This window comes from Tenrec ecaudatus, chromosome 12 (genome assembly GCF_050624435.1).
Source record: "Tenrec ecaudatus isolate mTenEca1 chromosome 12, mTenEca1.hap1, whole genome shotgun sequence".
Taxonomy (NCBI): domain Eukaryota; kingdom Metazoa; phylum Chordata; class Mammalia; order Afrosoricida; family Tenrecidae; genus Tenrec; species Tenrec ecaudatus.
The window spans coordinates 131,409,769-131,435,267 of NC_134541.1; the positions used below are offsets into that span (position 1 = coordinate 131,409,769).

The 25,499-nt window shown below is 47.8% G+C and overlaps 1 protein-coding gene across 1 annotated transcript in view; it reads right to left on the reverse strand.

Annotated features, from left to right (window-relative positions):
• Window positions 1-24,948, reverse strand: part of LOC142422972 (uncharacterized) — a 35,958-nt gene extending 11,010 nt beyond the window's left edge. Inside the window, exons 1-6 of the mRNA XM_075528172.1 lie at window positions 24,818-24,948; window positions 15,519-16,023; window positions 15,168-15,321; window positions 12,888-12,979; window positions 11,898-12,024; window positions 9,877-10,758 (exon numbers count right to left, since the gene is read on the reverse strand). Coding sequence (XP_075384287.1) covers window positions 9,877-10,758; window positions 11,898-12,024; window positions 12,888-12,979; window positions 15,168-15,321; window positions 15,519-15,944 — 1,681 coding nt within the window. The 5' untranslated portion in view covers window positions 15,945-16,023; window positions 24,818-24,948. The remainder of the gene's footprint in view (window positions 1-9,876; window positions 10,759-11,897; window positions 12,025-12,887; window positions 12,980-15,167; window positions 15,322-15,518; window positions 16,024-24,817) is intronic.
• Between the last annotated feature and the right edge of the window lie 551 nt (window positions 24,949-25,499).

A 25,499-nucleotide genomic window follows, 5' to 3' on the forward strand; every position in this document is an offset into this window, starting at 1 on the left:
AACACAACTTGAGAGCCTGGAGGATGCCAGCATTACCATTGTGTGGTGGCGAAAATCGAGGGATGCAACATCTTTGGGGGACGGGTTAGAGATGGAAACACCGCCTTCAGAAAGGGATAGACCTCAGAGGATGTTGAGAAACAGTAGCATCACATTTTGTATTTTTAGTAAAGGTGTCTAAGTTAGTAGGAATATTTTAACTACCCTCATATACACGTGTATGTGTATTACAAGGAAATGGCTCTCAGCTGTGGAAGCTGAAGTCCAAAGCCACGCGTCATGTCTCATCATTCTCGCTGCCCATTGTTTGGGTTGCCCCACCGATGTTGGCCAATAGAGGGTGAGCAAACCCACGGGTAGGTAGTCTTCCTGCCAATTTCAGCTCTGAAAATGCCCTTTTCTTCTTCCCAAAGGAACACACCCATGCAGCATGCTGGGAAGCTGTAATGTCACTTGCTACAGGAAACGAACGGGGAGAATCCTAGGTCTAGCGTCTGACCCTGTGAGTCTGGAGATGCGACTTAACCTGGAAAAGGGAATAAAAGGCCTCAAAACGTTCATGGAAAATTAGAATGAAAAGCTAATGGCATTTTTTTTTCTTGAGAGTTTTGAAGCCCCTCCAGTAATACCTGCTCTTACAACCTTTTACGGGCTGGGAGAAATTCATTAAATGATAGGTATATGTAAGCTAGCTGATAGAAGGGACGTTTAATTCTCAAAAATCTGTACTCTTCTCTACAGAGACTGCTCTGCTTTAATGTCAGTCCTCCCAAGGGATGGGTGCTGCTCCAGCTACGAGGTCCTTTGCTACCATATCTGGAGAAGGTGGCGTGTCTTTTCCTTAACCAGGGAGGGGATTTCCCCTACAGCTGTAGGTTTGTGAAATAACCTGGAAGATAGGCATGACCTCAAAGGGTATCTGGCCCAGCCTTCTCCTGTGCAAATTCCCTTACTTACCAGTGACCACCCCCAGTGGGCACCAAACTAGTCCCCCCCCAAAAACAAAACCTCAGTGGGCACCAAACTAGTCCCCCCCAAAAAACAAAACCTCACTGCCATCACATGGATGCTGACTCACTGTGACCCTTCAAGACATGGTAGAACTGCCTGTGGGTTTACAAGATGGTAACATAACTCCATTGGAGTAGAAAGTCTCACCTTTCTGCCTCGGAACCACTGGTGGCTTTGAACCGCCGATCTTGTGTTTAGCAGCCCAATGTGTAACCCCTACCCCACCACCAGCCACACGTACCTAGATGCTGAATGCATGCAGTGACCCACTCTGGTGGGCTCCACGTGATTTTCCTTCTCCTGGTGGCTTCCAACTCTTGGTCCAACCATGCACTGCATAGTCCTGAGTTGCCCTCCACTAAGGGGCAGAGTTGGATTGGAAAACCAGGGCTGCCCTAGCCATCCGGTTCTTTTAATGTTTCATTGTTCTGCATCCCTTTTGCTCTTTTTAATTGGAATTGGAAGGTTTAGGGCCGTTCAGTTCTCAGCCCAGCAATTCATAATCATTGTTTCATGCTGTCAGCTGCAATGCTTACCATGTCACATCACTTATCCCACAGCCTCCCTGTTCCCATTCTCCCCCCCATCCCCTTTCCTTACCCTTCAGGGTAAATGCTGCCCCTGCCTGTGATCTCAAATCGTTGATTGCCTCTCTAGGGCTGCTCCCCTTATGGATGGACGTACTGTTGGGCTGAACACTGAGCCTCAGGGGGAGTACATTTCCAACCTGAAGGGTGAATAAGGGCCAGTCTCAAGGGAACGTCTCTATTTGACTAGGACACCTGGCTTTCTCCCCACCCTCTTGTTCCACCTTTTTCTCCCACTCTACCCAGGGGCTTCCAATGAGAGTCCTCCCAGAGCAGTCAGTAGTGGTAGCCAGGCACCATTTAGTTCTTCTCAGGGTTGTTTAGATTGAGGCTTGTGGCCTTAAAAAAAAAAAAATTTGGTGAAGGTTTACAATTTTTGTCGTCAACCAAGTCTCTCCCTAAGTTGTTCAGCGACAACGGTGGGTGAACCCTTTCAGTTGTTTCCTTTTTACCCGGTTTCCTTGCTTCGTGTGTTGACGTTCTCGGCCGTTTAGTCATGCATAGGTGTTACTTTTCAAAGGGGCTTTTCACGAGGACTTAAGCGGTCTATGACTTTGAGCCAATTTGTGTAGCTACAGGGTGACTTCTGGGTTTCAGTTCATGGTTGGAAGTGTTTTCAGTAGTTGGATGGTCCTCTAGTTTTAACCCATCGGTAGACTGTGGTCAGAGGATGTCTGATCCACATTTCTCCCTTCCATCCTGTGGTCTTCGTTAGAGCAGGTGGTGGCGGCTGGGTACCCTCTGGTCTCAGTTAGAGGAGCCAGTGGTTCATGGATACAATTTGTTCTATGGACTAGTTTCCTCCTACTCTTCTTTGGACAAGTAGGGACCTATAGTTCTTAGATGGCTGCTTGTGAAGTTTTAAGACCTTATCTTCAATTTATAAACTTTTATTCTTCCAACATTTGGGAGTACATTTAATGGACTTTAATTGTAGGTACAGTCCCTGGGTTTTCCATCTTGTCCCAGTCCTGTTCTCTAGGACCATTTTCTGAAGTAAACAGTGTGCATGAAAGCCCTTCAGGTTCTGTTCTTTGGACAGGGGCTTGGGTGGGTACACTAAAATAGAATGGGGTGAAGTTCACTTGAAGCAGGGTTTTGTTGAGGACACCTGGGCGAGGGGGTTCAGTAGAACCCTGGCCTTCTGAGACAGACCTGGGTTTGATTCCCGACCAAGGCACCTCATTTGTAGCCACCGCCCATCTGTGAGGAAGCTTGTGTATTACAATGAAGAACAGGTTTTAATGGCGCTTCCATGACCAAAGTGGAATAGTAAGAAAGGTCTGCCTATCCAACTGACACCCATCCCCAAATCGGCTAACAAAACACTGGGCAAGTCTGATCCACACCTTACCTGGCAGCACTGTGTTCCGTTGGGCATGAGGCGGGTCAATTTGATGACAGCTAACAAAATCTTTTCTTTAGATCATTTCTTAAAAGGCTGCTACTGTCTCTTCCGACCTACTGCACTCGAGAAGACTCAGACTCACGCCCACCCATGGAGAACGGAGCTCCAGTTTTCAAGGATGTCGCCTTTTAGAAGCAGTGTCAACCTGTATCTTCTCGGTCACCTACAGGTGGATTCACACTGGCAACCTTCCAATTAGTAGTGGAGCACTGCTTAGATCACACAAACAAGAATGACACCCACTGTGGAGTCCATTCTGACTCGTAGTGATCCTGCAGGATAAAGTAGGGCTGTTTCCTATGGTTTCCAAGGCTGTGAATCTTTACAGCACCAGCCAGCCTCATTTTCCTCCTAGAGTACTCCTATCTCTCACCCCCCCCCCCCCCGCGCTGCCTTAGAGTCAGTGCCAACCCACTGGGAGCCCCAGCTTCCAGGGCTGTCCAGCTTTATGGGGGGTAGGGGTGGAGGTGGCATCTTCCTCCGGAGGCGTGGCTGGTGTTTGAGCAATGCTGACTTGAGAGCAGCGCAGCACAGCTTCACAGAAGTGCAGCAGGGGACTACAGAGCACTTAGCCCTTAGGGCTTAGCTTTTACATAAGCAGAATTATTTAAAATGTAAACAACCAAACAAAAACTAACCACTTCCCAGTATATTTCTATTCATTACGCAATAAAGAAACAAGGTTATTAGTTTGAAGGTCTCTATCATATTACAAAGACTCACCAATCCTTAGGTGCCGACCAGAAATGGTTTTCTGGTTAAAAGTCAGATTACAAAAAAGTCTAATTAAAAAGCCTGCATTACCCACACGAACCAAGGGGTTGGGTTTTTGTTTTCCTCAGAAGCCCTCTAGAGCTCCAAGTCTGCTTTACAGGGAAATTTCTCAAACGTGCTCTTTGTACAAGGAATTTATTTGTGAGCAGTCTGGTTTTTTAACTCTGAAATTTGAACTTTTTTCTTTACCCAGCATACATACAGTCATGCAACCAAGGAAGACAAAGCACATGCGTAAATATTGCCACCTAGAGATGATAATTTATTGTTTTACCATGACCCGGAAGAGAAACAACAGAGTATTACAACCCCACTTCCCCCCAATTTCCTCTCCCAGTTACACTACCCTACTATTCCTTTTGCAGACACTGTGGTCTCCTGAAGCAGACTGCAGACTTAGTTGAGTATACATTTTATTCTGTGGCTACTTCTCGTGCTTATCATCCCAATCAAGGGTTCAAATTAATGCTGAATGTTAACAAACAACAAAACTTCCCCTCTAAGATCCCATGAGCTCTTAAAAGAAATCCTTCTAGAAAATTCATGAAGATTTTAAACAAATTTAAGTTAAAAATCATGTATGTACTGAGCAGCTACCAAGCATTTGGCTTCTTCAAACTACTTAAAAAAGAAAAATCTTTTAACAGCAATAACTTAATTCTGCGGGTATATGATAAATTTCTTTTGGTCTAGTTTTTTTCTAAGAAACTGAAAAAAACAAGAAAGGCTGTTTTACCCAGTCTACAATAAACAAGACAATGCCTGAGTTAGCTTTCTCTCTCTCTCAATAGATTTAGGCTTATCATGTTGACCTGGTAATATAATAATCTATATTTAACGAAATGTTAATAAAAATACATATGTTCATCTTAAAATAATTACCGATTTTGCTTACATATCCCACCCTTTACCCCTAAACTCAGTGTTTTGAGAACAAGATTTTCCTGTTTAATCACAATCCTCTTCTGCCCACCCGACCCTCTTCTTGGATACCTGTTATCAAATTAGAACCCCTGCTAGTAGCAGAAGCATTTCTAGTCTAACTTGCTTTGTTTTTGCTAGAGCAAACAATCTAATAGCAGCTGAAAGCTGTTAGCTGGTTTGAGGTGAAGGGGGAGGCAAGTTAGCATTCAGCCTCAAGCCACCACGAATGCATCTTCTCTGTCTTTTTAACAGGATGATGGGGTCACCACCCTCCTTCCTCTTTCCCTCCCTAATACATCTAACCTTGTTGGGCAACCAAGTGGTTTGGGGTTATTTCAGCTGCAGGTCCCCCTTCCTGGATCAAAGGAACATCAATCTGGAAAGGGAATGCAATTCAAGTTCCAAGACCACTTTCCAATCACCAGAGGCCTTACTCGTAGATCTTAAAAGGTTCAGCCTCACAGCTGAAGGAGTGACTGGTGAAAGGAGACAAGGGAAGCGGCGGGGCCAGTGAGCACTGCGGCTGAGTGCCGGAGGAGAGGCCTGCGGGACCAGTGCTGAAGCTGTCCAAGCTGAGCTCAGCGGCACTCCTCACTCTTCCACAAGAACCGAGAAAAGAACACGAACCAGAACCAGGCGGTGGGAGACCCAGGTCTCGAATGAAGACACTCTGCATCAGGGGTGGCGAAAGCATTTCCCAAGTGTGTGTGTGTAACCCGAGAACTTCAAGTTTGACAGAGCTGTAAGATGTGAAACAGCATTTCGTTTTTGGATATAATCAAGAATTTAACCTGAATAGCAGTCGTAAGCAACTGCATTTGCAATGTAGTGTGTCCATTCTAAAAGTGAAACACATGTTAAGAAAGCTTTTAAAATTCAAATTTCCACGAGTGAGATTTAAAAAATAATCTATTTCTATGAAATGATCTATCTGGATTTCCCTTTCTCTGATTCGCGATGTCATGTTAACAATGTGCAGACCTTTATGCGGTTTCCTGGACTGGGAGTGCCAGGCACCCATCAATCTCCCTGAGCCATGGCTCAGAGCAGGACCCACCGAAACATGGCTCCGGTGCGAAGTCTCGCTGCCACTGTATTAAAACGCCCTCCCTCAAGTCAATTCTGATCCACAGCACCCTATCTTACCACCTACTAACATGATGCACTTCACACAGCACAGCGTCTTTATGAAGACGGGAGGTGGAGCTTAGTGTTGGATGGGCAGGTTCGAATGACTTGACAGTGAGATGAAGATAAAGAGATGATGTGTCTTTCGAGCTAGCTGCGAGTCTCACAGACCTCCTCCTCCTAAGCATCACAAAGCTGGGCGGAGTAGGAGCAGGGAGGCAACCAGCTGCACTGCTTCCTGCAAGCCAAGAATGGGGACAGAGCTGTGCTTACCTTCCCAGGAAAAAGGCCAATTTGGGGGTGTGTCTACCCCCAATGAAGATTTGTGTCAGGAGGGGAAGCAGGGCTACAGCTGACAGGCTGGCCGAGCTAAGTGGTCCCACTGGACTTCCCAGTATACTCCCTAGTCTCAGTTTTGGGGAGAAGCCCCTTGTACTCCTGGTTTTGAAGAGAGAGAAACAGAACTCTCAGGAAGCTGCACATGTTCACATGAACTGTTGCTCAGGAAATCTCTACTCTTTTCTGGATTTGGTACGCATCAAACGATGGCGCTTTTTATTCATCCCGCCTCCCCCCCCCCCCCCAAGCCCCTTCAGTTCTGTGAACTGCCTTTTTGTCGATACCCACACCGATTTCTTCACTAGGCATATCCCACTACGCTGATCTTTTAGAGTGAGGTGTTCGGTCAAAGAGATGAAAACGAAATCTGTCACCTGTCTACAGGGAATTGACAAAATGACAATGGACGCTGGAGGCAAACACAGTGACGTTCTGGCCGTCCAAATTGGATGGTCAAGTACCCAGCGTTAAGCTTTGCTGTCAGAAGGCAGAGGCCCCCCAATTTCTGGAGCAGGTCCCAGCATTTGCTGCTTTCTGTTCTGTGCATCCTCCGGAGTTGTCAAGGTTGGAGCTCCCTCTGCAGGGTTTCTGGAATTCACGACATGATTCAAACAGGGTGACGGAATTGGGTGTCAATGCACTGAGCCCTGCAGGTGGGACTCTTCATGTACAGCCCTGAAGAAAGTCTATTTACAGCGTAAGCTCTCTGCTGCGAAGGACCGAGTGACCAAAGGCTTGGCCAGTCATAACATCGAAGAGGGTCCTTTCTGGAATGAATTTGCCGATGACCACTTGATGGTTCCACCGATCAAGAACGTCCATCCCGCTGCACACGTGTAGCGGTTTTGCTTTTATCCTGTGGATGAAGTGAGAAGTGCCTTCTAGGTCAAGATGCCCCCCACTGTCTGTTACAGGTTTTAGCCTTGTCTGGCGGGCCGAAGTTAAAAAACAAGTACGTACTTGAAGCATTTTACTTCTCTCTCTGGCAAGGAAGGTATGTACATATACATATCATTTTTTTTAAGTTTCCAAAAACTTCCATGAGGTCAGCTGGCATGTCAATGAATAACCACAGAATAAACTGGGATCCCACTTCACATTGTGGACTGATCATCCCGAGCACGGATTGGGCCAAGCTATGGGCCTTTTGGACCATGACCCAATTACGCTTCGCACTGGGCGCTTGATAATAAACTCCATGCCAGTGCTTCTCAAACGGCTGCAGCCTGAGATTTCTCAGAAACACATCTTCAAATAGCTTCACCTGGGGGCGAGCTGCTGGCAAGCTGAAGCTTCACCAGTGGCTACCCCACAGAGTCAGTACTGTCTGCCAGTAAAATGTGAGTTGAACGCAGGGGATGCTGGGGTGGGGGTGGGGGAAGGGAGCATGGGTTATAGTTCACTGTCACTAATTAAAAATATATCTGTGTGCGCACGGGTGAATTCTGATGTCGGCAAGTGGCTGGAGCTAAAGATAAAAGGCCAATGTGGGGACTGGCCAAAGTGCGAAAGGTCTTTTTTCTGAAGAACAGAGGGGAACCAGTGCTTTGATCGATCAGTGTCTGGGGTTACCATTCAAGTCCCTGCTTTCGGATACCTCTTCGTGAGCCAGAGCCTCATCCAAAAACACTGGCAGTTTTCTGTGCAACGTCACTATGGCTTTCTCCTTCTGCCTCCACTTTAGGATACAAAGTTATGTAGGGGTACTTTTTTGTTTGCATTAAATTGGATAGACAGAAATATTCTGGTAACCAGTTAATTTACTATTGGACATTTCCCAGGCGACACTGATGAGCCTGCTTGGAAGTTACGGTCAATTTGCGTTAAAAAGTCAAAGAGCAGCCCCAAAATCACTACTGTGTAGAACTTGCATGAGTCTGGCTCCCCATGAAGTCATGTTGCTGCATGGATTTTTAGTTGTTGGTCCGTGAACAAATGAAGAGTACATTGTAGCTGTTATTTGAGGGGAAACCTCAGATTTTATGTGGGTCCTCCAGTTGTGGGGTCATGCTGGCCTTCAGGTTTGCTGTTAAGTCTATGTTCCTGAGTTTCTCCAGGCCTTCCCATCAGCACTTGCTTGTCTGCAGGAGCAGTCATCTGCCTGTATACACGGCTTGACGAGTGCCTCCGTAGTCAATACACCTGTGTGCACATGAAGAAGTCCCCATCATGAGCTTCCAGGCAGTCAAGTGCATCCTCCTGCTAAGAATTAAAGATGCGTTTTCTAGTCTCACCTCAGCCTTCAGTTACGGAAAACAAAAAGTCACTGGGCGGTTATGACCATGATACAACCCCGACACCTAGTTACACCAGTGAACGTTGGAGTGCAAGAGAACACATTTAGGACTAGCCGGGTGACGATTAGTCAGGTAACGATGTCAAATCCATTGCAACGTTGCTAGAAACGTGTAGGGAAAGTGCTACCTGAAGCTTTCCCAGTCCTGAAAAGCAGCAAAAAGCTGATCTTCCCAACTGTACTAAGCACAGTTGTAGAAAGTGCCCAAAACCACCCTGCTGCTCGCAGGTACTGGCACAGATTCTGGCTTGAATGGTTGCCCGAGGAAGATGGCAGAGATCTGACCTTCACCTTCATGGTCTTCTTTAAGATGATGACGTGGAGTCATTTTTGCCATGTCATGGTAATCTGCTCCCCAATGCATGTTTATAAGTAGTTTATGAAAAAAAAAAAGTAGATGTTTGTGCAGGCAGCTAACAAGCACCTTTCCTTACGATTTTGGGCAAATTTGGCATTAGACCCTATAGCGTGCCCCATCACACTAATGGTCCTCTTCAAAAGCTGGGCCAGGTCCTGTGTGTGAGGCACCCAGGATCACAGGACTGTCACACGTGCAAAAGCTCTGTTCGAAGGCAGTCACAGGATTGCCTTGGGTGCGCGGCACCACGTGCAGTGCGGCAAAGGACAGAGACCTATCCCGTGACCACTGAAGCATCTCATTTGGGGTTGCTGAACACTCACACACAGAACAAGGATTAGAAGACAGCGCACAGGCAAGTGCTAAAATACGGAGAAATAGCATTTCAGAGTGCGATACTGCTTTAGGGACTTCAAGAAGGGAAAATGTTTTTGTTTTGTTTTGTTTTAAATCTTTGCTCCCATTTCAGTAGACTCTACCTCCGCCATCCGGAGAGAACCATCTACTTCTGTGGCAGTCCTTTGGAACTGCAGACTGGTGCACCTACCTCCTTTGGTTTGAGACCGATCAGTACAGTCCTAGATTTCTACAGCTTTGGCAGGCTACCAGCGATCACACCTAGAACTCATTGTATATATAACTAGTTGAGCAGCATACCCCAACGACATTTTTAAAAACGGTCCCTCTTTTTTATGAGAAAGCTATTGGCCAAGCTGGGTTCATTTGTAGCGAGTAGCTTCTTAACCTCAGTGTCATCACAGAGCCTCAGAAAAAGATGACAAGCCTTGCGGAAAAGCTTGTCATCTTCCCGTGTGCGCGCTTTCACCTGGGTGGAGCTAGCGTGTGGATTACCCATCTGACAAGGGGCTACCCAAAGGGCTAGGTTTTCCCTGCAGGAGCTATAGGCTCCTTAAGGGTAATTTTCTTGTTGATATTAGTTTTTAATTTTGAGGCTCTTCGCCTCCCTTCATGGGCATACTTACGTCTCTGAAATAATTTTAGAACCAAAGGGGAAAATGGCTTGTGGACAAATTCTCCCTTTACACACAACTTTTCAGGAATGCCCCGAAGGCATCTAGGGAGGCGGGGGTGTAATCAGAGGCTCTCTCCCGTGTGTGAATTCTATGGTGCAGGGTGAGGGTTGAGCTCCGGGTGAAGGCCTTGCCACACTTGGTGCACTTGTAAGGTTTTTCTCTGGTGTGAATTCTCCGGTGCAAAATCAGGTAGGAGTTGCGGTTGAAGGCTTTCCCACACTCCGTGCACTCATAGGGCTTCTCCCCCGTGTGGATCCTCTGATGCTTCGTCAGGTCCGAGCTCTGGCTGAAGGCCTTCCCGCACTCCGTGCACTCATAGGGCTTCTCTCCGGAGTGGATCCTCTGGTGGAGGATGAGGTTGGAACTGTGACTGAAGGCCTTGCCGCACTCGTTGCATTCGTGAGGCTTCTCTCCCGTGTGGATTCTCTGGTGGAGGACGAGGTTGGAGTTGAGGCTGAAGGCTTTCCCACACTCACCGCACTCATAGGGCTTTTCTCCGGTGTGGATGATTTTGTGGCGGATGAGGCTGGAGCTCCTGGTGAAGCATTTGCCGCATTCATCGCACCGATGAGACTTGGCTCCTGCTGGGGTTTCTTCGGGGCTATTAAAGTTGGAGCTCAAACTGAAGCTTCGTCCCAATCCTTTACCCTTCTCCCTGGGGCCTCTCTCTCCCGTGGTGGGTTTTTTCCCTTTGACTGCAGCCGGCCCAGAATCTTTCTTTTCTCCTCCAGTTTTCTCCTCAGAGTTTCTCTGTTGCCTTTCTACTACTCTGCCTGGCTGTTCACGTTTTTCTCCAAATGCTTTCTGAGATCTTCCGGTTGTTTCCCCACGTGATGCTGAGTCTTCGGCAGTTTTAGCCTTTGAGGATGACTCCTCGGTCTGAGACTTGTTTCCGCAACCTGATACAATAAACAGAGAACACAAATAGCATCTTTCTCTTTGGAATAGGTTATCAAGAGACCGCCTTCTCCAGGAAGTGTCTACATGCCTGAGAAGCGACTTCAAATTCTTAATTGACGATAAAACAGAAGGGAGAAGAGTTGGGAAAAGGAGAGGGCAGGCAGAGTGGGAAGGAAAGGGCAGGTACAATGGAGAGAGGCTGACAGAGGGTGGAAATAAGCAGATACACTGTGGAACGAGAAAGACCAGCAAAGTAAGGAAAGGATGAAGAAACTAAGGAACCAAGGTGGGTGGAGGTGGGGAGTGTTACAATTCTATGATATGGTTACCCTGTAATTAATGTGAAGTAATGCATATGGTTTCAAAATCATGTTATATTTCTAATATAGGTGTATAGAAGTTAAAAAACCATAGAACAGACAGGGCCTTCCAAGAACGTGGGAAGTAGCATGAGCAGAAAGGAAGGAGAAGAGTTAATAAAGATAAAGAGAGTGCTCTTTCGGTTCTGTAAGGTTGTTGACCGGCAAAACAAGAGCTCTGAGCCTGGGAAGCTGTGAGGCCCTTCGACAAGGGGAAACGGCTCCTTTCTGCAGAAGAGCTGGGCAGAGCTGACAGCAACCGAGCGACAGAGATGGGTGAGAGAGTTGGTTGGAGCATTAAGCAGAAAAGCCCATCGAGTGGATTGACTCAGAGCGACCCCACAGGACAGAGTAGAACTTTCCCATTAGGTTCCCATGGTGGTAAATCTTCACAGAAGCAGACTGTTGCATCTTCCAATGTGCCAAAGGACTCCTACTGTGTGTGTGTGTGTTTGTCTACTTTGTAACCCACTGGGCAAAATCTTCCCAGGGAACCAAGTGGTTGAAGAGGTGAGAACTCAGAACATGATCATCTATTTCTCCTTTCAAGAAGCAAAAACTACCAATAGCTTAAAAAAAAAATGAAGTCAAACCACGGAGCCACAGTATCATGCTTTGGGGATGAAATGATCACAAATGTTCTTACTCTACTCGGTCCAAATGAAGGGGATCAGAATTCTCTAGATTCTTGTCTACACTCAAATGAGAACATCAATAATTCCACAACTAACAACGTAGCAAAGAAATCTTATCAGACAATCATCCTGCATCAGTCTTACCCTGGGAAAGCATGTTCCCACAAGTCTCCTGCCTGGTGTCCCTATTGAGATTCCTCCGAGCCAGGTTCTGACATCCCCATTCCTCCAGGATGAGGGACACGGCCATGTCCTCGATCTTCACCATTGCCTGAAATAATACAAGATTCCACAGTCAGGTAACATCATGACAAATGGAGAAAAGCTTGAAGTTGTCAAGTATTTCACCTTGCCTGGATTTAAAACCAATGTGCCTGGCAGCAGCAGTCAAGAGGAGTCAAGACGCACAGTACTGGGTAAATCTGTTGCACAAGACCTCTTCAAAGTGTTGAAGAGCTAGGGGGTTACTTTAAGGACTAAGGTGTGCCCAGCCCAGGCCATGGTATTTTCAATCGCCTCATACGCATGGGAAAGTTCGACAGTGAAACAGAAGTCTGAGAGAAAATCGATGCATTTGAACTACAGTGTGGGCGAGGAAGACTGAAAGCACCACGGACTGCCAAAAGAAACAAGTGGCTCTATCTTGGAAGGATGCTCCTTTGAGGTAAGGGTGCCAAGTCTCATATACTTGGACATGTTATCAGAAGAGACCAGTCCCTGGAGAAGGACATCATGTTTAGTAAAGGGGAGGGACAAAAAAAGGAGGGAAGGCCGACAATGAGAGGGCTGCAACAATGGACTCAAACCTAAGAATAGTTGTGAGGACGGTGCAGGATCAGACAGTAAATTTCAACTGACTCGATGGCATCTACCACCGTCACCACCACCAATCAGTTTCCTCAAAGCTCAGGGACAACTCCATCGCCCGGACCTGGAGTCAGGGAGAGTTATCTGTTCTGTTGGGAAAGAAAGTAAGACCTTAGCAGACTCTGGAGGATGGGGCCTTTCTCTGTGAATGGAACTTCTCTGTGGGAGGGGCAACAAGAGTGAATGTCTTGGGTGGAGGTGAAAAAAGAACCCAGGAAGAGAGACTGATACAAAGGGCTTACGAAGGTGAAGGGGCCCACCGCTCACCTGGGAGTCTGCTGTGAACAGTGCCGATGCCATTGCATGGTCTCTGGGACTCTTGTCCGGATGAGGGGCAGGTACGTGGGAGGCAGGCAAAGCTGGGGGAGGAGAAAGGAACTGTGAGATTGATACCAGTGCTGCTCTGAGGCCCCTCCTCAAACAAGAATCCGGGGTCACTAGCTCGCCTGCACTAGCACACTGTGTTCAGTCACAGAAAACCCCAAGGACTATAAAAAGGACAGCATGAGATCCATTTTCCATAACCTCAAGCAAGAGTCATGCGGAACCATAAAAAATAATGTCCTTAATATTGCCCAGTCTGAGCCCTTTATTTGAAAGAGGACACGGAGGCCTGGAAAGGATAAAAGACCTGCCTAAGGCCACAGAGCTAAGAGGGGCAGAGGAAGCACTAGACCTCTGCTACCGAAGTGAGATAGGTAATCAGCCCCCATCCCAATCTGGCTCTTAATTTTCCTCTAGTTGAAAAAAGACGACCAGGCTATTAGAATCCCACTTATACCCAGAGTTATGTCAAATGCAACACAGCTTTAAAACCCTTGAAAGGAAGGAAGGAAAGGGCTCTTCTTACCTCGGGGATGTTTTTATCCCTCTACTTTCCCCCTCATTTGGCCACATAGACAGTTTTTGAATTAAACGCCACATAGAAGGAAATGCTGATGAGACAGATGTTTACCAGTGTGTAAAGGTAGGGAGTCACACTGATATTAAAGTGACACTTCTGTAGTCAATACAATAAAGATATCTCTAATATATGATCACATTAACTGAACATTCAAAGAGACAAGAAAATCTTGAAACTTAAATGAAAATCCACCACCCATGCAACCAATATTCGATTTGGAAATGATATGGGTCGAGAGATGAGGTTATGGACCGTGAGGATGTTAGAGAAATAAATCTAAAGTGGAATCGCTAGCCCCTGTAACTATTTTAAACTATACAATCATAAAGGGAGGCAAGAGCAAAGTGTGCACGAAGATCAAGCGTCTAGCACTCTGACCTGTGAGTTAGGAAACACTTTGGAGGCGGAGTAGGACAAAGAGCTAAAATGCATACACCTCCATTCACTCAGAACTGCTTACGGAGCGGCAAGTCAGGGTTTCTAACACATGGCTCTGCTGCCCCCCAACGCTTGAATCCAGCGCTTGACTATGGCCTCTCTAGCTTCCTAATTTGACTTTTGCTGATGAAACGTGGAAAAGCCGTGGGCACCCGGGGAGGGTAGTAACAGTGATGGAGTCAAACACAGCCGCGTACATCGCTTTACAGGGTTTCTCCCCCACCCGCCTGCTGCTAGTCTCAGAAATGCGGAGAAGCCAGAGCTTCCTCAAGCTCGGCCAGCTAGCGGTTCTTTCCATCCCAACTCCACATGGCGAGTCCACACTGTGCCTACGGAATATGCTTTCTCCCAGTGCTCCTTGCGCCACTCTACTTTTGTCACTCAGCTGTTTTACTGTCATTCTGTGACCTGCCTTGGGGACACGATTTTCTCAACGGAAAAAACACAAACATTCTTAGTTATAGGACCCTGAACAGACTTTATTTTTTGCCCATTTCCCTCGGCCAAGAGCAAATTAAAAAAAGAAAAAAATTTTGGCATCTTTTCTCACTGTTTGATCTTCTGGACTCTTTTTATATTTCAAATAAAATGGATTTTCAAGATTTATGATCCTTTCCCAGAAAATATATATCATACTAGAACGTTTCAAAACCCAGGCTGGGAAGAATACGTCTTCTCACCACTTTCCCGTTAAAAACCTGCTACAGATCCAGAATGCTAACAATCCAAATCAATCATTCAATCAACCAACCAACCAATAACGGGAGTTCTAACCAAGGCCATTAAACATATTTCAGTTCCCTCTTTCTCGCTGCCATCGAATTGATTCTGACTGCTAGTGACCTTAAGGACAGAGTAGAACCGACCCTCTGAGTTTCCAGGACTGTAACTTTTTACAGGAGTAGAAAGCCCCATCTTTCTCCCTCAGAGTGGCTGGTGGAATCGAGCCTCGCAACTTGCAGTTAGCAGCTCAACACAGAATCCACTATGCCACCAGGGCGTCTACAGTTCACTCTTCAGTAACCTAATTTAACTCTTGAGATTGGTCTGTAAGGATTAAGACTATTTAGGAATAATAACAGGCATGTTCCCCCTCTGAGACACTCCGTGAAGAGGACGAGGCCACCTGAGTAGTCTAATTACTCTGAACCAATTCAGTTACTACCAGTCCCCCACCCCCACTCCCACGGAATCTGGCTCCTTACCCCGTGACTGCAAGAGGCGGGGTTTCCGAGATGAAGGCTTGACATGTGATTGGGTGGCCTCGGGATGAAGCTCGAAGCTGGAGGATTCCTGTACTGGATCCATAGGGACCACCCCCCTTGCCAGCATCTCAGGTCCATGAACTTGACCTGGGACCTGAGGAGCAGCACATGAGCTTTTGAGTTCAAAACAGGAATGAAAATATTCGCAAGTACCTAAAATTGGCCAGTGGATGCTGGAGGGCAGCCAAGGCCAGAACCTGCTTTCCTTTGCCCGGGGCCTGGGCTCCTGACTGACATCCGCCCCTGTCTCCGTGCTCCAGCCTGCTCCCACGAAGTAGGTTTTCCTCTTACCTGCTGTCCCGATAGATCAAGCTCCAGGTCCTCCAGCAGGGTCACAGCCTCCTCCCCACTGTCTGGCCGGTATTCCTGCAGCCAGACTTGGAGCTCCTTGGGCAGGATGGACAGGAACTGCTCCAGCACCAGCAGCTCCAGGATCTGCTCCTTGGTGTTTACTTCTGGGCGCAGCCACTGATGACACAGCTCCTTAAGTCGCCTCAAGGCCTCTCGAGGCCCGAAAGTGTTCTGGTAACAGAAGTGCCGGAAACGCTGGCGGAATATCTCTGGGTCTGGGGGAGCTGTCTCCTGCAAGTTGGAATCCTGCCCCCACACGTGGTCTTCCTCATCTTCCTCTTCCACCTTCACGATCACAATACCATCCTTTTCCTGAGCAGCCTGAGGGGACAGACCCGTAGCCTCCCTGGATTCAGCAGTCATCATTCAGACTTGATCCAAATTAGGGCCTCTGTTGTCCTTCTGTCCTAGGGGATGCGGGGCGAGGTGGGTTTCTGGTCTATCCCTGAAGTATTAAAACGGTATTATTAGTCCGGCTCTACAAAGGAGAGGTGTCGCTAACACTTTGCAGGAGGTGAAGAAAAAGAAAACTGACAGTTAGTTGGACCATGGTCATGGTCACTTTAAATATACCATATGTACTGGTGTATAAGCCGAGTTTTTCAGCACAGTTTTTCTTCTTAATTGTTTTATTAGGGGCTCATACAACTCTTACCACAATCCATACATACATCAATTGTGTAAAGCACATCTGTACATTCATTGCCCTCATCATTCTCAAAACATCCGCTCTCCACTCAAGCCCCTGGCATCAGCTCATTTTTTCCCCTCCCTCCCCGCTTTCCCCTCCCTCATGAACCCTTGATAATTTACAAATTATTATTTTGTCATATCTTGCACTGTTCGACGTCTCCCTTCACCCACTTTTCTGTTGTCTATCTCCCAGGGAGGAAGTTATATGTAGATCCTTGTAATCGGTTCCCTCTTTCCAATCCTCAGTACATTTTAAATGCAGTTTTTGTGATAAAATTGGGTGCCTCAGCGGACATTCGGGTTGGCTTATACTCGAGTATATACGGTATTAAGGTTTGCAAATAGGAACCTCTAACAGGTGAATTCCACCCATGGAGTGTTTGCTTGGAGTGAAACACATCACATCTCCAGGGACACAGCTGGTCAAGAGCCATGCATTTACAGTACTCCACCGTGTGCCAGGCACCGGGCTTAAAAGAGTAAGCGTATAGTTGTACAGTTCAGCCTCACAACCCCAGCAGTTAGGTCACTCTGCAGATAATCGAACCGAGCCTCTGCATATTATGTACTATGCTCAGGCCCAGGGGCTAACTCTGGAGCCAGCATGCGAGGCAACCTCAAAGGTCCAGGGGTGGCCGATGCACCATCTTGTTATTTCAGTGCTTCGTATGGAGCCCACCTAAGGCTAGTGCTGTGGTCTCCCACACAAGAAGCTGGCTGGGCCGGCAGGAGGAAGATACCAGAAGGTTTCGACTGTAGAAGTGAGAGAGAACTCAAGCTATATTCAATGTACACGAAGCAGCAGCACCCTCCACACTGGGCAAGTGTTGACCTGTCACATCGCACAGGGCAGGTGATGGGGACTGAGAGACAAGCCCCCCACAGAGCCGTTGACAGGACTCACCATGGACTTTTAGATCCTGTCCTGCATCCAGTTATGGAAATAATGGATTACTTTACCCAGCTTGCTTAATGTTACCGTCATGAAAGACACAGGTGCCTTAAAAGATCCGTGCGGACAAATCCCAATAGGGGGAATGATGCAAACACAAGTGAAGGACAAAGCAGGTGAGTTGAAGCTTATAGCCCCGCACAGTCTTCAGCAGCCAGATCAGAGGGCAAGACACAACACCATCTGTTAGCAAACACGCGAGCCACTGAGCGAGAACTTAGCTGTTAAAAACAAGTGTTAGGAAAGAACCATCTGGAAGCAGATGCAGGTTGGGAAATGCTCCTGTTGTGAGGGAACTGTAATTTCAAAAGTGACCGTGGGCAAACTCTACCATCTGTTCATCTAATAATTTGAAAATAGATTCTGACCCATTTAGAAATTTTCCACGTGAAGAATCCCAACGATCTGGTGATAGAGACGCTATGTACTGGGCTGCCAACAGCAAGGTCAGCAGTTCGAAACCACCAATCTCCTGAAGGGAAAAAACGATGGGGCTTTCTAATCGTGTGAAGTTACTTTCAGAAACTCACAGGGACAGTTCTACCCTCCCTGTAAGGTTGCTATGAGTCGGCAACAACTCAACGGCAGTGAGTTTTTTTTGAGAACGATCTTGAGCTTATTTGTTACAATCGTAAAACACCACCTTCTGAATAGTGTGTAAGAAGAGTTGTTCAAAGGTTAAGGAAACACACCTACTGAATTTCAACAAGAAAAATCTAACACGGACAATACTCGAGACATTTGCATCCTAGTGATGGCAAAGAATATCGAATAAACCTCTGTTGGAATAAGTACAGCCAGAATGCCTCGAAGTGAAGACGTCGAGATGCACGTACTTTGCGCCTGTTAGCAGGAGGGACCAGTGCCTAGAAGAGGACATCGTGCTTGGTACAGCAGAGGGTCAACGAAAGAGGATGACCCTCATGCGATGAATCGCCACAGCCACCGCAACAATCAGTGAAGCCTAACGGCAATGTGAGACTGGTGCAGGCCCGGGCTGCGTCCGGCTGTTGGACACAGTCACGGTGAGTCCAAAGTGACCTGCTGACTCGACAGCACCTCAAGATGACAGCACACAAGGAGCCCTGGTGGTGCTGTGGGTACACGGTAGGCTGCTGTGGGGAAGTGAAATTATTTGGTTCGGCTCTTTGATCCATAGTCTCTGTAGCTCTCACCAAACACCTGGGTGGGAACATACAAACAGGTTGTGTGAAACTTTAACATGGAGACTGGTCAATTTTGCCATTCTACTGGGTGTCAAGTGAACCACCTCGGTATCAGGAATGAGAAGCATCACCGAGCCATCAGGAAGAAGAGCCACAAGAGGAGCACCCCCAAGACTCCTGTGCAGAGCCGTGGCAATGGCAGCAGAGGCAGGAGCAGTTGAAACCACCAGACAGCTGTTTCCTGGCCCACACACCAAGAAGAGTAGCTAGGGACTGGAGGTTGGCTTGGAGTGGGGTACTTATCTGTGCTGACGGAGTCATGTAACACGTGCCCTATTAGGGCAGAGGCCAAGTGGCTATCTGGTTGAGAGGCCAAAAACCAGAAAGCGTACCTGTGGGAATGGTGGACAAGAGGTACTATGAAAAAAAGAACTATATCCCTAACATTTCTAATGCTAGTTTGTAACCTGTTAGCTTCACTGATAAACTCTATAATCACCGACACTGCCTTGCCTGCGAGTCCTGTGTGGCCATTGCAAGGGACGATCTAACCCAGCAGAGAAGTGGAGTGCCGTGAGAGGGACAGTTGATGTCAAAATACAATAAAGGAGGTTGGGAGGCAGGGAGTATATCTGCGAATCTGACCTCTGCCTCACGGAGACTGGCCTGGCGCTGATGTGAGGTTAGTCTCTTTACCCTTTGTCAAGTCAGAGGAGGTCAGGTGTGGCCTCCGCACTATTGCCTCACTGCTACCGCAAAGCCTGTGATTCGAGCCCACCGAGCTGCTCCGTGGAAGGGAGAGGAGGCTGTCTGCGCCTGTAAAGATTTCCGTAAATCTTTGAACAGGGATCCAAATAGAGACAAGACTCCAAAGGCTTAATTTTGAGTTTAAATAAAGGGAGTGGCGACTATGTTCTTAGTGGTGCCAGCATTTGAAGTGGACCCTTAAGCATTTCATCACAACAAAGATTAGAGACTGATACAATTGTGCGTGTGTATGTAGGTTTCGTTTCAGAACCCTTACATTGGGTTGCTGTGAACGGGTTTGGGTTATTGCAGCAGGCATAACAGTAAGAGCCAAAGCGCAGAGTGCTTTCAAGCTAGAAGGCAGTATTTCACGAAACCACACAGTAACATTCTCACTCTATGAGGACAAAACAGAGGCTCACTGACCCGAGGTCACACAGCAAGGAGATGGCAGAAGTGAGATCTGTGGCTCCTCAGAGCAAATTCTTTTTTTTAAAACGTTTCAAAGGTGAGGTTGATATCAAGCGGCTTTATTTTAATAAATCATTTTATTGGGTGCTCTTACAGCTCTAATTAACAATCCATGCATTAATTGCATCAAGCACATTTGTACACGTATTGCCATCATCATTTTCAAAGTTTTTTTATTTCTTCCTCTTGGAGCCCTTGGTATCAGCTCCTGCAAATTCTTTAGCCGCTGTACCTCACTCCATCTGTAGGCAACCACGGGGTCCAAAAGGCTATGGTGAGGATACAGGTTCTTTCGAAAACTAGGGGCAAGGAAGGAGAACCAGTCTACTCAGGAACGGGCAGTCACCGGTGTGGCTGAAAGTCTTCCTTTAAAAGGGAGGAGACAGCATGAGACGCACGTGTAAAATTTCAACAGGTGAGTCCTTCAAACAGGTGCACTCCATAGAACAGCATCAGTAACCCACCTTCTGTAATCATTGTGTCCTGTCCTCTCCCCGCCCCCCAGCCTCTGGTTTTTCACCCAGAAATCAGGCCTGGAGAGAGTGTCATTGGAAATATATCCCATAGAGAAACGCATTACACAGAAAAAGACAGTCAGTGCCCCTGAGTTGATTCTGAGAAGGCAGCAAAGGAATTCTGATTTGGGATCAGACCCAGGCCATACTTTTAAAGAGCAGCATATTCTTGGTCAGAAGAAATTAATAGGAAGAGGAAGCGAGGCCCAACGGGGCAGGAATGAGTGCCTGGGCACATTCCCTCTCCCTACCCCTCCAGCATTCCTCTGCTGTTCTCTGGGTCAGAGAAGAAGAGTCACAGTGATGGTGGAGGTATGGGTATTATTTCAGGTTTCCAAGGACATCTCAGCACATAATCCTCTCAATGCACGGTCCTGATGGTGTAGTGGTTATGTGTTAGACTGCTATCTGCACGGTTGGCAGTTCTAAACCACCAGCAGCTCCAAGGGAGAGAGACTGGGCTTTCTATTTCCATCAACGCTACAGACTTGGAAACCCACAGGGCACCACTGTGAGTCAGCACTGACTCAATGGCAGTGAGTTTGGAAGGCCTGGTGGCATAGTGGTTTCATATTGGTCTGCTAACCACAAGGTAGGCAGTTTGAGACCACCAGCTGCTCCCAGTGAGATGACGCCCACGGTCTGGGAACCCCATAACGGCAGCTCTCCCTGTCTTACAGGGTTGCCGAGTTGTCAATAACCTGCCGGCAGTGAGAATGAGCTCTGGTGACTTAAGGGGTTATGCTTTGAGCTGCTAACAAGGTCAGTGGTTTGAACCCACCAGAAACTCTGAGGGAGAACGATGAGGCTGAGTGTTCCGGTGGTGATTTAAAGTCCTGAAGGCTCACAGGGTAAAGTTCCCCTCTGTCCTGTGAGGTAGCCATGAGTTGGAGTGGCTGTGGGGAGTGGTCTCTGCCAATCATTTGGCGTGCTGCTGTTTCTTTCACTGTAATTTAACTTTCATGCTTTTCTACTCAACCGTTGGGCGCCATCCAGGCAGTTCTGACTCGGGGGGCCCTTGATGTAGGGCAGAGGGGAACTGTTCCGTAGGGTTCTCCTGGGATAGTCTTCACGGCAGCAGATTCGTCTTCCTTTCCTGGAGAGCTCCCGGTAAGTTTGGACTGCCGATCTTCCCATTAACGGCCCAGTGCTTAGCCTCTGCACCACCATGGTTCCTTATAATGGTGTACTCCTTGACACGTCTTAAAACTACTGAGCATGACTTCCTACAAGAATTAAATTTTAAACACACAAACACCCACACAGACTTTTGGGTTTATGTTGTCATTATTTTGAATGGGGACACAAACAGTTAAGCATTCTTGGTTCATAAAGTTGTGAGGATTAAGTGAGCTCCTAACTACAAAGCACTTAAAACAGTGCCTGTCATCCCTGAGGTACCACACCAAACCAAAGCGCTCCGCCGGTGAAATAGGCTACATGTGGGGCTGCTAATCCCAAGGTCAGTGGTTCAAACCAAAAGGATCTCCACAGGAGATAGATGAGGCTTTTCTGGAAATCTATGCAGATTTCCAGCAGCGTTGTGAAACCTACCGGGGCAGCTGTGCTCTGTCCTGGAGGGTCGCAATGAGTCAGAATCGATTTGATGGCAGTGAGGTGTTTTTCTTTTTTAAAAAAATACCAAGTCACACTCACTGCCATCAAGTCAATCTTGATTCACAGTGACCCTGTAAGACAGAATACAACTGTCATTTTGAGTTGGTTGTTTTTTTTCAAACTATATATCTTTCCAGGCGCAGAAAGCCATGGAATCAGTGGTGAACTGGGAAAATCTGCTACACTGCAAAGACGTCACTTTGAGCAGGAAGGTGCCATAGTATTTCAATCACTTCATATGCTCGTGAGAGCGGGGTAACGAATACAGCAGACTACAGAGGAACGGGGGAATCTGAATGATGGCATCCGTGGCGGGGTATATGGAATGTACTAGATTGCCGGAAGAAGGAACATGTCTGTCTTGGAAGACGTGTAATCAAAATGCTCCTTGGCAGGGAGAATGGCAAACTTTCATGACTCGACTTTGGACACCTTATCAGGAGGGGCCAGTCCTGGGAGAAAGACGGAAGGACTGATAAAAGTAGAGGGTCAGCAAGAAAAGAGAATAGCGCTTATTAGCAAGATGGATGAACACACAGAGCTCAAACAGAACTGTGAGACAAGTGCAGGGCCAGGCAGGGTTTCCTTCTGCGGAACACGGAGTCACAACAAAAAGGAGCTGACTTGGGGGCAACTGATCACATAATAGTCACAAGGCGCCCTGGTGGCACCATGGTTCAAAGCATTAAGTTGCAAATCACAGTGTCAGTAGTTCAAACCTACCAGCCACTCTGTGGAAGAAAGATTTATAGTCTTGGAAACTCTATGGGGCGTCTCTGAGTTGGAATTGACTCAGACAGCAGGAGGTTAGGGGGTTCATTTTTAAATGGGGCTCTGGTAGCACAGTGGTTGAAGCACTCTGGTTGTATCCAGAGGCGGGTGGTTTGAACCCACCAAACTTTGAACTCACTAGCCCGGCTGCTCTTCAGAGTGCGGCAGCCGCTTCCGTGAAGATTACAGCCTTAGGAAGCGTATGAGGCAGTTCTACTATGAGTCGGCAGTGACTGGACAGTAATGGGTGTGATCTGATTTTAATAGAAGCCATGATATTTAGTTTTGGGGAAAACTTAAGAGGTGTAACTATACATTTCAATATCAGTCTGCTTAAGAGAGTAAGCAGCAGGTGACATCCAGTACACGAGAGCAGCACAGACCCGAACACCTGTGAGTATGGCACATTTCCGAGTGATTTACCCTCCATACTCTGTGCCCTATTTGTCAAGTGGAGGGTCGAGGAGGGGGGAGGGTCAGACAGGGTAGGGAAACTACCTCTGGGGTCCCTTTGAGGTGAAAAACAGGGCACCCCCCAAAAAAACCAACACTCTGACATCTGATCAGCTCAGAGCAGATTATTCCCAGAGACCAGATTTCAGCAAGGATAAATACGAACTATTTTCTGACCAACGGGGCTTGCGCATCACTTGCTCAGTTTGGTCTAAAGATAATTTTGTGAGCAGGTCAGCATCTCTTCTCAACCCTCACTGGCAGGAGTCAATGCCTGACTCATAAGTGACCCTACAGGGCAGGGTAGAACTGCCCCTGAGGGTTCTCGAGACTGTTAACTCTTCAGGGAGGGTAAGAAAGACCCATCTTTCTCCCGACGAGCAGCTGGTGGTTTCGAACTGCTGACTTAACACTTGGCAACCCAATGGGTAATCAATCCGCCACTAGGGCTCCTCTTCTAGGGAAATACTAAAAGTTTAAATAAGTTGCACCCTCATTTTATAACAGCTAAAAAAATGTCTTAAAGTATGAAAAAAACAAAACAAAATGGAGCTATCCTTGAAAGACAGCTACCCATCCAAAGCAAAGGGATGCGGCCTCAGAGTGAAAAGGGTACCATGTGACATGATTGCAGTTGGTATGTAGATGCAATACAGCCAGTGAGAACAATCTTAAACTTCTAAGATGGGTGGAAACAGCCTGAAATGGTGAACAAGAACGGCATAGTCATTCAGCATCAGTACACACCCGGAACGGCATTCTGGGAGCCTTCACAATAAATTTCTCCACAATTGGCCAGCAGAGAGTAACAGTGCTTTGTTGCTGGGCACAATGGATAGACCACACTCTACAAGTATTTATGGGAGGTCTCCCATCCGCCTAGAGAGGGCCTGTACTGCTTTCTTTGGTCCCTGTCCATGGAACACACTCTATCATGGAAGAATCACAGTGGACGGGAGGCACAGCAGGAGAGGAGGGAAAGGGGGCAACGTCAGGCAAGCGGTGGCTGAAGTTTCCAAATGAAATAATTCCAAATTGGCAGGGGGCCCCTTTGCGGAAAGGAAAGCTGGTTCGTTTTATTGATGGCAACACTGAGAGGCGTCGAAGGTCTGGCTTATCCAAGGTCACTCGGCTAGCCAGTCTCCCAATGGCCCAACGACAAGTTCCTTCACTCTTCACGCACTCCAAGTAAAACAGAGGAACTACCAAAAATGAAGAACAAAACCAAAAAACGCCATCGAATCTCCCTACAGCTTAAAAAAAAAAAAAGTCCCCCCGATAAGGCTGGCAGAAAGACTGTATCACGGGGGTATATCCAAGCTCTAATCGATCCGAATCACTCGGCCCCGGGTTCTTAATCCCCATCCGGCAGTGGGTTGGGGAAAAACAGGTGGTCTGAAAACACAGAAGCGGCACCTTCCGCATTTTATACACCTTGAGGTCCCTAAGGACCCCCGAAATGAAAAAACAAAACACCCCAACAAACTCTAACCGGAATCAAAGCAAACAGCGACGAGTTAAGAGCAGCAAAACGGGGTCGCGGGCGACCCTGTTTACAGAGACGTCAAACGATCCGGGCGACCCTGCGGGCCAGGCACCCCAGGTCTCCGAGGCACCCCGCGGCAGTCTGGCCAGTAAACCCTCGCTCGCTTCCCGCCTAGGCCCGGGGCGGGCGGGAAGGTCTCCCCGGGGCGCGGCCAGCCGGGCACGGGCGGGGGCAGGGGCATGGCCACTCATCACACTGCGCCCGGGCCGCCTGGAGGGGACCCCGGGGGGGCGGCTGCCGAGCCCGCCCGCGCACGCACGTCCCTGCGCCCCCGCCCGCCCTCCGCAGAGGCCAGCCCCACGTCTCACCGTGAGCCCCGGGAGCGGCCTGGGGAGCTGGGCGAGAAAGGGGTGCTGACTCTGGGGTTCGGGCCGGCCGCAGGCCGCTGGACACACACCTAGGCCCTCCTGACGCCTCGACACAGACACAATGAGTCACAAAGACCGGAAGTGCGTCAGCACCTCACCTTCCGGGCCTGCGCTGCGCTTCCGGGGCCTCTCTAGGAACGCGGGAGGACTTGCATCTCGGTTGCTGACACCTCCAGGGTGTCCAGCCTTTTTGACATTCTCTGGTCTCAGCTTTTTTTTTTTTTTTTTTGCGCAGAGGAAATGCGGGGGAAGGTGGGGATGAGGCTCAGGTTGTCATTGATCCAAACAGGCGCTCCAGTTCTGGCACCGGTCCATATGAGAATTCGATTTCTCCCGTCTTCCATCTCTGGCCGACCTTGTAACAATTAGAGTTATCAAGCAATAAAGAACCATACTTACTAATTGTATGTCTGGGCCAGAGAAACCGAAACAAGCCTGCAGAGAGAGAGAGAGAGAGATCAAAGCGAAGTCGCAGTACTGCCACGGTCGAGTTTGGGATCCCGGGGATTCGTGAAATGAGAGGGTGGCATTTTCAAATCCTTGGTCTGTGGGCAAAGGGCGTCTTTCTACTATAACAAGATAGACGGTTTGATGTCTTGCTGATGTGTATGCTCTCATAGCA